At 41.6% G+C, this 14,422-nt stretch overlaps 1 protein-coding gene across 1 annotated transcript in view; it reads right to left on the reverse strand.

Moving 5' to 3' along the window:
* ITGB4 (integrin subunit beta 4) overlaps window positions 1-14,422 on the reverse strand; it is a 95,549-nt gene that overhangs the window by 47,625 nt on the left and 33,502 nt on the right. Inside the window, exons 4-10 of the mRNA XM_058167909.1 lie at window positions 13,687-13,785; window positions 12,631-12,835; window positions 12,025-12,121; window positions 9,494-9,665; window positions 7,358-7,621; window positions 4,717-4,806; window positions 3,508-3,648 (exon numbers count right to left, since the gene is read on the reverse strand). Of these exons, the coding sequence (XP_058023892.1) occupies window positions 3,508-3,648; window positions 4,717-4,806; window positions 7,358-7,621; window positions 9,494-9,665; window positions 12,025-12,121; window positions 12,631-12,835; window positions 13,687-13,785 (1,068 nt within the window). The remainder of the gene's footprint in view (window positions 1-3,507; window positions 3,649-4,716; window positions 4,807-7,357; window positions 7,622-9,493; window positions 9,666-12,024; window positions 12,122-12,630; window positions 12,836-13,686; window positions 13,786-14,422) is intronic.

Genomic DNA, 14,422 nt, shown 5'->3' on the forward strand with positions numbered 1-14,422 from the left:
GCGGAGCCAACACCGCTACACTCCGTGTCGTGGCAGACCCTTCAGACCCTCCTGAAGAATCACTACGCACCAGCCCGTCCAAATCGTTCGGCAGTGCGAGTTTGGGGGCGCAGGCATCAAGAAGGCGAGTCTATCAGCGACTACATGGCAGCCCTGAGACAAGCCTCCAAGCATTGCGAGTACCGCGATCTGGACGAAGAGCTGCTGGAACAACTTATACGGGGGGTCAGAGACATCCGTTTGAGGAGACGGTTGCTAGCCAAGAGCAACCTGACATTGGCAAACGCTCTGGGCGAAGCCAGAGCCCATGAGATGTCCAACCATGCAGCAGACACCTTACAAAAGCGACTCACGCCGATGGCGGGCGCAAAGCCGAGCACAGTCCACCACGAAGAAACCTATCGTGAGTCAACCAGCGAAGAGGAGGAAGAAGTCCACTACACCGGAAAATCGACAAGGAAGACCCGGAGGAATGCGGAAGTTGCGGGCGACATCAGCGCCAAAGATGTAAGTTCAGGGCGCCATTTGCGGCGGTGTGAAAGGAAGGGCACCTGGCTCAAGTCTGCCGAGCACCCCAACCTTCCGCGAAAATTCAAATCGGCCAATCAGAGCGGCTCTGAGTCAGAGATGCAAACCCCACATTCCCTCCGAAATTTCAAACCAGCCAATCAGAGCGCGAGATCGGCGAGGCGACCAGCGATTGGCCAGGAAAGAAAGAGCGCGAAGTCAAACCGAATGACTGTTACCATAGACCACGCAGCTACCCGCATCGAAGAAAAGATCTTCACAAACCCGACAATTGAAGGCGTACCGTGCCGACTGGAAGTAGACACAGGATCAGCTATCACAATCATGTCCTGGGACACTTTTGTGAAAGCCTTGCCGCACATCGCAAAGCGCAAGCTACAGAAACAACGGCTCCGGGTGCAGGATTACCAGGGCAACCGCATCCCTGTTCGAGGACAACGACCGTCGAGGTCAAATCGGGACATACGAAAAGACCCTGCCCATCACGTTAGTCGAGGAACCTTGCCAAGCTTGCTGGGGCTAGACTGGTTCAGGCGTTGGGAATGGGGTGACTGGCGTCCACCGGGCGGATGCAACCTGCAAAACGCCCTAATGGAGGAATTCGAGCGTATTCGAGGACCGTTTAGGCAAGTACAAGGGGACCCCTATCTCCTTCAATTTAGACCCCAAATAGCTCCCATTAGGTTAAAGGCAAGGAGGGTTCCTTTGCACTCAAACCTAAAATCGACAAAGAGTTAGATAAATTAGTCAGCCAGGGATACTAGTGCCAGTTGACCATGCCAAATGGGAGGCAATCGTCACCCTATAAAACCAGACGGGTCCATAAGAATTTGCGCTGATTACAAGGCTACCTTGAACAAAGCATTGCAAAAGCGCCTACCCAGTTCCAGTAGTGCAACACTTATTGCACTCACTAGGGCACGGACAAGTTTTCGCCAAATTAGACTTGGCACAAGCGTACCAACAGCTACCCGTAGATGCTAGCACAGCTGAAGCCCAGACCATTGTAACGCACCGGGTGCCTTTAAGTGCACCCGGTTACAGTTCGGGTGAGTGTGGCCCGGGCTATTCAAAATTTGATGGAGCGGCTCCTACAAGGGTTACCGGAGTCGTACCCTATTTCGATGATGTGTTGGTATCAGGGAAGATTTAAGAGAACTGGGGAAGCGATTAAGGAAAGTTTTGGCCATTTTAGGTCGGCAGGATTAAAAGTCAAAGCAAGCAAGTGTCAGATAGGGGTCGAATCTGTTGAATTTTGGGCTATAGAATAGACAAAAGGATTCACCCACTGAGAGCAAAGTCAAGGCGATAAAGAGAGCCCCAGCACCCAAAAACAAGACAGAACTCCAGGCTTTCCTGGGTCTGGTAAACTTTACGCCGTGTTTTTAAAAGACAAGGCAACCGTTGCTGAACCGCTGCATAAATTGCTTGGAAAAAACACTGTTTGGTCGTGGGGGAAGTCAGAGAATAGGGCATTTGAGGCAGTAAAAAGTTTGCTATCTAGCGATAGCCTGTTAATACAATACAACAACAGACTGCCGTTAGTATTGGTTTGTGATCGTCCCCTATGGAGTAGGAGCTGTACTTAGCCACAGACTCCCAAACGGCACTGAAGCCCCTATAGCGTTCTATTCACGAGCGATGTCCCGGCTGAGAGGAATTACAGCCAGCTAGATAGGGAGGCTCTCGCAATAGTGTCAGGGGTAAAAAAATTTCACGAATACGTTTTTGGGAGAGACTTTGAAATTATCACTGACCACAGACCGCTATTGGGATTACTGGCTGGCGACCGCCCAACGCCAGTGGCACTATCACCCCGGCTGACCAGATGGACTATCTTTTTGGCCGCCTACTCTTACAAACTGCAGCATCGACCTGGAAAGAGCTGGGGCATGCGGACGCATTGAGCAGATGCCCATTGCCGGGAAATCGAGGACCCTACTCCGGCACCCCGTTCTACTAATTGACTCTTGGGACTCTGGCCCAGTCACATCGCAGGAAGTGGCTCGGGCCTCCTACCGGACATTGTTTTAAGAACTGTAATCGGTTGGGTTCAAGGGATGGCCCGCTGCCGGGCGACCGTTTAGAGAGTTTGTAAAGAAAAGAGGGAATTGTCTGTGCAAGGGGTGCCTGCTCTGGGGGATAGGGTGGTAGTTCCAGAGAAGCTGAGAAAAAGTCCTGGAACTCCTGCATGAGGGTCACCCAGGAGTAATAACAATACTAAGGCTGGAGTAATAACAATACTATAAAATACAAAGATGATCTGGGATTTGGGACACTACTCTTCTTTGTTACCAACACTTTTAAACCCATTGGCATAGCACTGAAACTGGGTTTATTTACTGCCACAGTTACTATGGAATAAATTTGATTTATAATTTTATCAGAAATTAATGCAAATCCAGAATCTTCAATAGATACCTCCAGGGATCAACAGGTTACATGATCAGTGGCTCAACCTGAGAAGTGGCTATGAGACACAGACAGTTCTCCTTTGTTTCGTTTAGCTCAAGGTGTCCAATTCATTTACAGCCAGAGGGCGTTCTTTTGAGCAGGGATATCCTCAGCAGCTGGGTGTCACAGGGATGGGCACTGATATCATGATGTTACACTAGTGTTTGTTTGTTTGTTTTAAATGTTCAGATTTCTGGGAACATTTCTGGGGTAGAATTTGCTGGTTAAGTTATACCAGATTTACTGGAAAGTTTAACATATGTTTAGTATACGTGGGGTCTGGGAGGAAATAGCACTTTGAATCTGTCAGTGAATTTTGGCAGTGCAAACTTGAAATTCTGCAAAAAATAAAAATGGTCCAGGAACTGCAGTAGCTCACAGTTTTTCCCCTGTTGCTTTAAGTTATGCAAATTTACGAGCTCAGAGAAGGCCCCCCCTAGCCCAAAAGATCTAAATGCCTTTCCAAAATCAAGAGTTTTCTTCGTTCTGTTTGTTTTTAATTGCAAATCATTAAGAGATAGAAATGCAAAATAGAAAGCTTACCACTTCACCTGGAACACTTTGGAATGAACCCGACTCCATTTTTTCACCTTTTGAGGATGATATTTCAGTTTTCATGGCTTTTGGGATCTCGTAAACTTGAATGCTCATCTTGGAACGAATGCGCTGGGAAAGAAGATGGAAAGAAAACATACAGAACTGGAATGGATTCAGGCCATTGATTTCATAATTTGAGTTACTGAAGTCTAACCATCGCACAGGGATATATCAGGAAATGCCTTGCCAAGCACGATTCTGACCATTTCGTATGCACATTGAGAGAGGGCCTTCTTTGGGTCCCTCCATTATAGGAGGTTAATGGGACTGAGCCGGGAAACAGATCTTTGCAGTGCACTTTATGGAACACGCTTCCCTGAAGGTACAATTGGTCCCTTCCCTCTATAGATTTAGGAAGGCCCTCAATACAAGCTTATTTCAGAAGAACGTTTTAGTACACATTTATATTATTTCTATTATTATTTTTTACTGTGTTTCCCCCCAAATAAGACCCTGTCATATATTTTTTGAACCCCAAAATAAGCACTTGGCCTCATTTTTGGGGAGGTATTATTTTGGGGCACATGGAGCAAGACGGGGCTCCTCTTGCCATCTTACCTGATTTCCAGCTCTGTCTCCCTAACCCTAACCAGAGGAAATGGCTGGGACAGGCTGCGCATGTGATTAAATATTTTCAGAGAGGGCTTATTTTCAAGGGAGGGCTTATTTTTGGGGAAACATGGTAGTTATTATTTGAAATTTTAGGGAAGAAGATAGCCATCTTATATTCATTTGCTCATAGAAATTATCCATAGTTGTATAGATTGAGGAGCTCTATAAATATTGTTAATCATTAATAATTATTTAAAAACTGGGGATTTATCTGCTAGTACCCATTTTTCCTGTAATCGCCATCAATCCTTCTGAATGCAACTAAGAGCCTACATTTTTAAATCATAGGTCCTTTGTAGAACTCCATGGGACACCTTTTTGAGATATGTAGTTTTTATACCCCTGATTTATATCATCTAATTACTACTTGCCTGAAAATTCTTTATGAATTGGCTGAAATAAGAACTGCTCCAAGAAATAACTGCAAGAGTGAAATTTGAGCGAGTAAATCATTTATGGGGAATTATAAGAGAATTATGTTATCCCAAGAAGTAATAGCATAAAATATCACACAGTGCTTCTTACTTTAAAAGCCAAACGGATCAATTCCACAATGTTAGCAGAATCTTCTTGAAGCCTCCCAATTTCAGAAATTGGAAAATATTTGTGCAGTTTCTAATAAAAAAAGTAATATTGATTTATTATAATACAACAATTTAATATTGTAAACACAAAATGGATAAGAAAGACAAGAAAAATATTTAGAAAACCAAGCACACAGAAGAATTATTCTTATTGTTCTATTGTTATTATGGCTAACTGCAGAGAAAGACAAAACACCAGTTACAATGCTGAAAAATTTTCCTCTGATTTCTTTCCCTGGATTCTAATGTAACATTTTCCTTTAGCCTTTACAGAAGTGTGCAAATACAATGGCTTGTGAATGAAAATGAAAGTGAATGACAAAAATTAATTGGGTAGACTCTGTTCACCTTCACTTCAAACTCCTTCTAATAAGAGCTTGATTTCTGAGTCTTGAAGAGCGCATAGAGCAGGGCTGTCAAATTTATGGCCTGCTGGCTGGATGCGTCACGCATTGGCCACGCACACCCCCGTTTTAGCAAAATGGGGAGGGGGAGGAATTGTGATACATCACGTGATGACAACGTGACGACACGAGTTTGACACCCCTGGCATAGAGGAAGAAAAGACTAGACTAGACATATTCACAATACAATAGGAAGTCTGGGGTACTTAGTCTTTTCCCTAGGGCCTAGGCTTTTTCATTATCTAAGAAACTACTAGTTGCTTTACAAAAAGAAAATACAATTTTCCAAATCACACCTCTGTTTTCTTTCCTACAAATAAAACATAGTACAACATAATTGAGGGAATGCGGTGGTTCAGTGGTTAAGACACTGAGTTTGTCAGTCAAAAGATCGGCAGCTCAGCGGTTCAAATCCCTAGTGCCGCATAACGGGATGAGCTCCCGTTACTAGTTCCAGCTTCTGCCAACCTAGCAGTATGAAAGCATGTAAAAAAAGCAAGTAGAAAAATACGGAACAACTTTGATGGGAAGGTAACAGCGTTCTGTGCGCCTTTGGCATTTAGTCATGCCGGCCACATGACCACGGAGATGTCTTTGGACAGCGATGGCTCTTCTGCTTTGAAATGGAGATGAACACTGCCCCCTAGAGTCAGAAATGACTAGCACATATGTGCAAGGGGAACCTTTAGCTTTACCTTACAATATAACCGAGACTGAGAAAATGGATCAAAAGCAAGAGATAAAGACACAGTTCTTTTCCATGAAATTTCAGAAGGAAAAAAACCAAAGAACATTGTCCATGGTCTAAAGAAAGAGAATGGAAGGATATTGTTCTAAGAGACAAACTAGACTCGAAGCTACTGGCATAAATGTCTTTTTTCAATCCAAAAAGCAATAAAACAGAAGGATGGAGGTGACAGATGCAGACCAATCTTAGATGTCATGACATAATACAGTTTTGGCCTATCCATGGATCAAGATTTATGAGGAAAAAGAAGAATTATCTTTGAGTTACCTCTAACATGGATTATTTAGCTAGCCACTGGGTGTCTCCACTGCGTTACAAAATACAGACTGCAAAGACATTTCATTCCCAAATCCAGTATATACATACATACATACATTCATATATACATACATATAAGGTTCTGACAGGTTCTGGAGAACTGGTAACGGAAATTTTGAGCAGTTCGGAGAACCAGCGATTACCACCTGTGGCTGGCCCCGAGTGGGGTGGGAATGGAGATTTTGCAATATTCTTCCCCTGGAGTGGGGTGGGAATGGGGATTTTGCAGTATCCTTCCCCTGCCACGCCCACCAAGCCACATCCACAGAACTGATACTTAACAACTGCAATGATTCACTGAACAACTGTGGCAAGAAAAATGGTAAAATGGGCCAAAACTCACTTAACTGTCTTGCTTAGTAACAGAAAATTTGGGCTCAATTCAGTGATGAAATCCAAATTTTTTTACTACCGGTTCTGTGGGAGTGGTGGGCATGGTGTGGCTTGGTTGGTGTGGCAGGGGAAGGATACTACAAAATCCCCATTCCCTCCCCACTCCAGGGGAAGGATACTACAAAATCCCCATTCCCTCCCCACTCAAGGGGAAGGATACTGCAAAATCTCCATTCCCACCAGACTCCGGGGCCAACCAGAGAGTGGTATTTGCCATTTCTCCAAACTATTCAAAATTTCCGCTACCCGTTCTCCGAACTGCTCAAAATTTTCACTCAGAACCTCCTGGATTTCACTCTTGGCTCAGTTGTGGTTGTAGGTCATGGGTTACCTATAGCTGAAGTTAGGCATTCAGCTGCTACACTGACATACATCTTCTAAACTATTAAAGTTCAGCCTGCCCTCCCCTCTCTTTCCTGAGTTTTTGCAAACAATCTTCAATTTCCTGGCTACAAAATTAGCAGGGATCAGACTACTCCTTTCTCACAAAATTAATTATGCCTGTTATTAAAACACAGCTGCCTGCAATTACTGCAGGTTCTAGTCCCACCAGGTCCAAGGTTGACTCAGCCTTCCATCCTTTATTAAAGTAGGTAAAATGAGGACCCAGATTGTTGGGGGGGCAATAAGTTGACTTTGTAAATATACAAATATCATCACATGTTGTTTCTTTATTCTCCCAAGTTCCTATATTTTCCCTGCTTAATGGCATCTTTTACCTCATAGTAATCATAGGAGTGGTTGGTGACAGCAAAAATAGGGATGATATTACTCCGCCCCAGCAAGCGCACAAGGGTAGGCACTGAGGGGTAATCCTGTTTGGTATCAAAGGTGTAAGTGCCTGCTTGAGTTAGGTGGCATTTTTCATCATTCTTTCTTAGAATTCCAGCAAGGACGTTGGCGCCATCAGCTTCGTAATGGAAGGCCGACTCAGTGGAGAAGACCAGTAGGTGAGTGCTGTCATTCCGCCACCCAATATTTTCCTGTGGGAATAAGGAAAGTCAAAGATGTAGAGTGGAGGTGGGCAAATCAGAGCCCTAAGACTCATTTTGGCAGCTCCTGCCCTGCCCTCTTGAATCACGTTTCTAAATTTGATGGGAAACCACTACATCACAATGTTTAGCTGATTCTCAGCAGGGAATAAGGGTGGCACACATAACTGTTAACAACAAAGTCTCCAATTCATAAAAAATAAAAATGCCAAAGCTTCCACGTTTTATATAATTGTATCATCCCTATTTAAAAAAAAGATAAAAATTGAAGTGTGCTTTCTCCATGTGCCAGGAGAAATCACCTAACTAGAGAGTGGGAATAGCTGCCAGAAGCCCAGAAAGGCTGTTCATGATAACTTTTGAGAAATATGCTATAAACAGCTATTCCAGGAATGTTAGTAACCACTGGGTATGTCTTTCAAATGCAGCTCGGATCAAGATTTATGAGGAAAAGAAGAATTATCTTTGAGTTACCTCTAACATGGATTATTTAGCTAGCCACTGGGTGTCTCCACTGCGTTACAAAATACAGACTGCAAAGACATTTCATTCCCAAATCCAGTATATACATACATATAAGGTTCTGACAGGTTCTGGAGAACTGGTAACGGAAATTTTGAGCAGTTCGGAGAACCAGCGATTACCACCTGTGGCTGGCCCCGAGTGGGGTGGGAATGGAGATTTTGCAATACCCTTCCCCTGGAGTGGGGTGGGAATGGGGATTTTGCAGTATCCTTCCCCTGCCACGCCCACCAAGCCACATCCACAGAACTGATATTTAACAACTGCAATGATTCACTGAACAACTGTGGCAAGAAAAGTGGTAAAATGGGCCAAAACTCACTTAACTATCTTGCTTAGTAACAGAAAATTTGGGCTCAATTCAGTGATGAAATCCAAATTTTTTTACTACCGGTTCTGTGGGAGTGGTGGGCATGGTGTGGCTTGGTTGGTGTGGCAGGGGAAGGATACTACAAAATCCCCATTCCCACCAGACTCTGGGGCCAACCAGAGACTGGTATTTGCCATTTCTCCAAACTATTCTAAATTTGATGGGAAACCACTACATCACAATGTTTAGCTGATTCTCAGCAGGGAATAAGGGTGGCACACATAACTGTTAACAACAAAGTCTCCAATTCATAAAAAATAAAAATGCCAAAGCTTCCACGTTTTATATAATTGTATCATCCCCATTTTAAAAAAAGATAAAAATTGAAGTGTGCTTTCTCCATGTGCCAGGAGAAATCACCTAACTAGAGAGTGGGAATAGCTGCCAGAAGCCCAGAAAGGCTGTTCATGATAACTTTTGAGAAATATGCTATAAACAGCTATTCCAGGAATGTTAGTAACCACTGGGTATGTCTTTCAAATGCAGCTCGGATCAAGATTAATTAAGAAAACTAACAATGTCATAGATCTGGGAATTTCATGCTTATCTTGTCTCCTCAGCAATAACTCTTCAGCTCCCTAAATTTACAAATGTTATTAGGCACTAGGTAGTTTGTTTTTCCCCTGACCTTCATAAGATGTTTAACTGGTATTCAGACTATAATAGCTTAATTCCAGATAGGAGCTGATAATAGCAAAACTTGATAACAGCAATGATCCCTGAGGGAGATGGATGGTTCAAAAATGTGAAAAATAAGTAAATATAATAAACAGTCTCCACAATATCTAACTCCAAAGCTCACCCATTTTCTTATCAAACTGCAAACAAAACCGGCTGTGGCTTTTCAAAGCAAAAATTTGGCCTAGATTTTTCTACTGCTCTCCCAGTTTGGTATGCAGCTAAGATAGTTTTTATCCTTTATAGAGAACCACTACATCTATGCCATCTTCAGTATCCTCCTCCCTCTTTACCTTGCAAACAGCTGTTTGCAGTATAGCATCAAAGCCACCTTCAGGAGCATCCAAGTTCCCTGATATACGTTCCTTCATCAATTCCTGGCTGAATTTATCAATATTATTGGTTAGACGGATGACATTCTTAAAAGAGAAAGGCGGGTCAGCATTTAACCAAGGTTCCCGCAATCTGAAAGCAAAAGGACAGACAGTTTTAATTGGTAACTATTAACAAACCTCGCTATCAGAAATCCTAAACAAGGATCCCTTGCAAAAACAGCTGATTGTTTACCACAATATTTAATGCAATGAATCTGAGCAGAACAGTTTCTATTTAAACAGTAAAAAGAGACTGCGTTTAACTCTTACACTAAAACAAATTCAACTTTGTTATTTGGAGCACAATATAAAAGCTAGCCATTGTTATTTCTAAACTAGGTGTAAGGTTTAACACAATGTAGAAACCTGCCCAAAGCACCAATGAGTTATGAGAATAAGTTGTGAGAAGCAAACATTTTACAGTAGCAGACGACAATGAGGCTTAACACTGCTACTTCTTGTGTATGTATCGTACTTATCCTACAAATCCATACACTGGGTTCAGTTTCTCAGAATAGTTCCATTTGTTCCTGTTATTTTTGTTTGATACATATGATAATACGTAATACCTTTTTATATTATAAGCAAGGATGCTATTCAGCAGGTTCTCACAGGTCCTGGAGAACCGGTAGCGGAAATTTTAAGTAGTTCGGAGAACTGGCAAATACCACCTCTGACTGGCCCCAGAGTGGGGTGGGAATGGAGATTTTGCAATATCCTTCCCCCAGGAGTGGGGAGGGAATGGGGATTTTGCAATATCCTTCCCTTGGAGTGGGGTGGGAATGCAGATTTTGCAGTATCCTTCCCCTGCCACGCCACCAAGTCATGCCCACCAAGCCACACCACACCCACCAAGCCACGCCCATAGAACCAGTAGTAAAAAAATTTGAATTCCACCACTGATTATAAGGTTATAACATAATACACAAAAACACACATGTGCATGCACACATGCACACAGAGGCTAAGATGAAGGGATCTAAACATTAACGTTCCTGTTTCTTTTCCAATTGCTAGAAAATTCCATACAATATCACAGGATTTCTTTAAAAGAGCATACTTGGTTCTCTGGGTATTTTCTTCAGTTTCATCTCAAAGTGATGGGGAAAAAAACAAATTATTCCAAACAAGAGTCCCTTTCTACAAATGGATGAGTCATCTTCTATTCAAATAGTTCTCAGGACTTGCTTGAACAAGACTGAGCCAAATTATTCAAGCTGTCTATTCATGGGGCAGTTAAAATACTGTTATGTGAAACGTTTAGAACCATAATTTTAGGGTAGCTTTAATGAAGTTATATTCCCTGAGACTTTTATATGCTTCTTAAAAAGGATATAAAAAAAAAGGTTTATTGGGGGATTAATCAAACTGATCCTAAGTCCTCAGAAAGAAATGGATTCAACTGGCCAATTGATAACAGAATTAAACTCAGAACTATTAAACTTAAAACTATGCCGCCTTCTGTCTGACCTAAGCATAGTACATAAAATTATCTGCTACAATGTCCTACCTGTCAATGACTACTTCAGCTTCAACCACAACAATACAGGAGCAAATAATTAGACTAAACTAACTAGAGCATACAAAACATTTGCTATACCAATTCTCGAATATAGCTCATCTGTCTGGAACCTGCATTGCATATCAGACATTAATACAATTGAGAGTCCAGAGATATTTCACGAGAAGAGTCCTCCACTCCTCTGCTCGCAACAGAATATCTTATGCCACCAGACTCGAAATTTTGGGCTTAGACAACTTAGAACTGTACTGCCTTTGGTCTGCCCTAAGCGTAGTACATAAAATTATCTGCTACAATGTCCTACCTATCAATGACTATTCAGCTTCAAACACAACAATACATGAGCACACAATAGATACAAACTCAAGGTAAACCGCTCCAAACTCGATTGCAGAAAATACGACTTCAGCAACAGAGTGGTCAATGCCTGGAATGGACTACCTGACTTTACGGTTTCTTCCCCAACCCCCCTGAACGTTATCCTTAGACTGTCTACTGTAGACGTCACCCCATTCCTAAGAGGTCTTTAAGGGGCATGCATAAGGCATCAGTGTGCCTACCGTCCCTGTTCTAATGTTCCCTTTTATTTGTATCCATCTCATGTATTCATAATTATGTCTATACTTATATCTGTTATCTATTACATGCTTAATGAAATAAATAAATAAATAATAAATAAATAAATAAATAAATAATAATAAAAAAACAGGAATTCTGACTGAGAGCAGATCTATCAACAGTTGATATCTATAAGATTTGGGTATTTGTAGAATATTGCAAGAAAGTAAGAAAGCATGTCCTGAGGAAAAAATATGGGACAAGAGGATCACAGATTAGATAAAAGCCTTAATTTTTTTTTTAAAAAATGCCATAGATCCTGAATAGTTCATTTCCAAGTGACCCTGATGGATTCATCACTACTACTCACCTTACGGGCCTCATGTCTGTCTGTGGTGCTGTAACTTTGTCCACAAATTTGCCAAAACCAATGGTATAGTTATCCGTCAGGTCCTTCAAGAAATTTGCTAGCAGGATAGAAGAAAGAAAAGAAAGAAGGATGAAAATATTTGGGGACTTTAGATTAAATCTTCTAATCCCATGATGGAGTTCAGTTACTATAAATGTTATGTTGGATAAAATGAACTTTGAGTGTTTGTAGGAATGCAAGGACTCTAAACTGATGATGCATTTAACTCTTCCTCCCCGCCCTGTCCTCTTTTCCATAGTTGCCTAGCACCTATTATCTAGCTAGAATAGAACGTGAGGACCTCTGTGTTGAGAAACAACCAAGGAGAATCAAGTGAAGCAGTTAAAATGGGAATAGATTTCTAAGTCGCACGTTCCCTGCTGAGGCTGGAATAGATCAAGTTTGCAAGAAAAAAGCCAGCTTTTAACTGCCACATATGTATAATGTACCTGCTGGTCTCAGATTTTGTTTCCCTCCTTTTGCCAGCTTCCTTGAAAAATTGCAGATAATTAACTGACTGACAAATGTCTCAGACTGCTTTCAAAAGGAGATAATTTGATCTCTCACCAAGGAGCTGGCCCATTTGTTTCAGGTTGTCCAAATCATCAGACATGGAATACGAAAAATCCATAAGGATGTAGAGGTCCAAAGGTGTTTTAGTGGGTTCAAACACCTGCATGGCAATGTTTACTTCGTCATCTGGTCTCAGTGTGATTGATACCTGCTGCGGAGATACTTGTGTTTTCTTCAAATCTGTTTCAATTTTGAAATTCTGCCAGGAAAGACATGAATTATACATAATGGGGGATCCTGAAAAGACTTAGAGACAACTATCATAGCAAATTGGTTGAATGTACTGATTCCCAAAATAATATTACAGTACCCCCCCCCCAATGTGTATACAGGTCCTCGACTTACAGCCATTTGTTTAGTGACTGTTTGAAGTTACAATGGCACTAAAAAAAGTGACTTATGTCTGCTTTTCACACTTATGTCCATTGTAGTATCCACCATGGTCACATGATCAAAATTTGGGTGCCTGGCAACTGGCATGTACTTATGACAGTTGCATTGTCCAGGGGTCATGTGATCACAATTTATAACCTTCCCAGCAGGCTTCCAACGAGAAAAGTCAATGAAAGAAACAAGGTTTGCTTAGCAATTACATGATTCACTTAACAACTGTGGTGATTCACTTAACAAGTATGGCAAAAAAGATGGAGCAAAACCTGTTTAACAACTGCCTTGCTTAACAACAGAAATTTTGAGCTCCACTGTGGTTGTAAGTCGAGGACTACCTGTAAATGGTTGCACTAAATCAGGGGTATCAAACTGGTAGCTCGTGGGTCAGATGTGTCATGTGCAGGCCACGCCCACCCCAGCTCCACGAATGGGAAAAAGTCACTAAATGTCACGTGACGGCAATGTGACACGGAAAGTTTGACACCCGTGCACTAAAAGAACAAAACATTCTGACTAATTAGAAATTACTTCATTGAGAATAGCTACTTAGTTAATTGCTTATTGACAAATTGTGCATTAGGCTATTCTGAGAGATTATTCAGGTATGTATTAATTTTCTTATGTTCATATCCCTCATTCTTTCACTGTATCACTACTTACCTTTGTCATTAATAACTCTCCAGACTTCAGTTTTATGTTGTTTTGGCAGCCATAGCTCCTTAGATTATTTTCCAAATCACAACGGATGCCTTTGAAGTTCTGGGGTGAGAATAATTAGATAGTAAAGTATGGTTAGAAATTAGGCTCAAAATTAAATTGTCTTTAGGGCCTCAGCCTCTGCCTTGGTATTAGTTTAAGGTTAGAATTAGTGACTCACTGAAAAATTCTAACTCAGCATGATGCCTGTATTGGAAGACCCTAATCTTTTTGGCCTTGTAAAGATGTTATGTTGTAGGCATTATTTCAAAGTGGCTGTTATTGTGGCTACCACAGTAGATAACCAGGCAATCTCTCCAACCCCAAACTGATTGAATTCTCAGCCTTCAAACCCAGTTTATTTGAATTGTTTGTGTGTGTGTTTGTGTTTACCTCATAGGACAAGTTTCAACGAAAGCACACCCATAGAAAATAAAATTATTTTTGTTATTAACCTTGTAGACCTCCTGAAGTAAACTTCAGTGAGGTTGGGAATACAGTATTTAATTCTCTCCCCCTCAGTGTTTCTGAGTGAGCATACTAGCGAGGAAATCAAATCACCATAAAAAAGTCTGGGGGTTCTTTTTTTATTAATTTGTTCTTTTATTGTTTTTAATGGGTTTTGTTGGTTCTTAAAACTGAGAAACAACTCATGAAATCTATGTTGTCAGATTGAAGGAGGCGGGATTAAATAATAAAA

This window comes from Ahaetulla prasina, chromosome 2, assembly GCF_028640845.1.
Source record: "Ahaetulla prasina isolate Xishuangbanna chromosome 2, ASM2864084v1, whole genome shotgun sequence".
Lineage (NCBI taxonomy): Eukaryota > Metazoa > Chordata > Lepidosauria > Squamata > Colubridae > Ahaetulla > Ahaetulla prasina.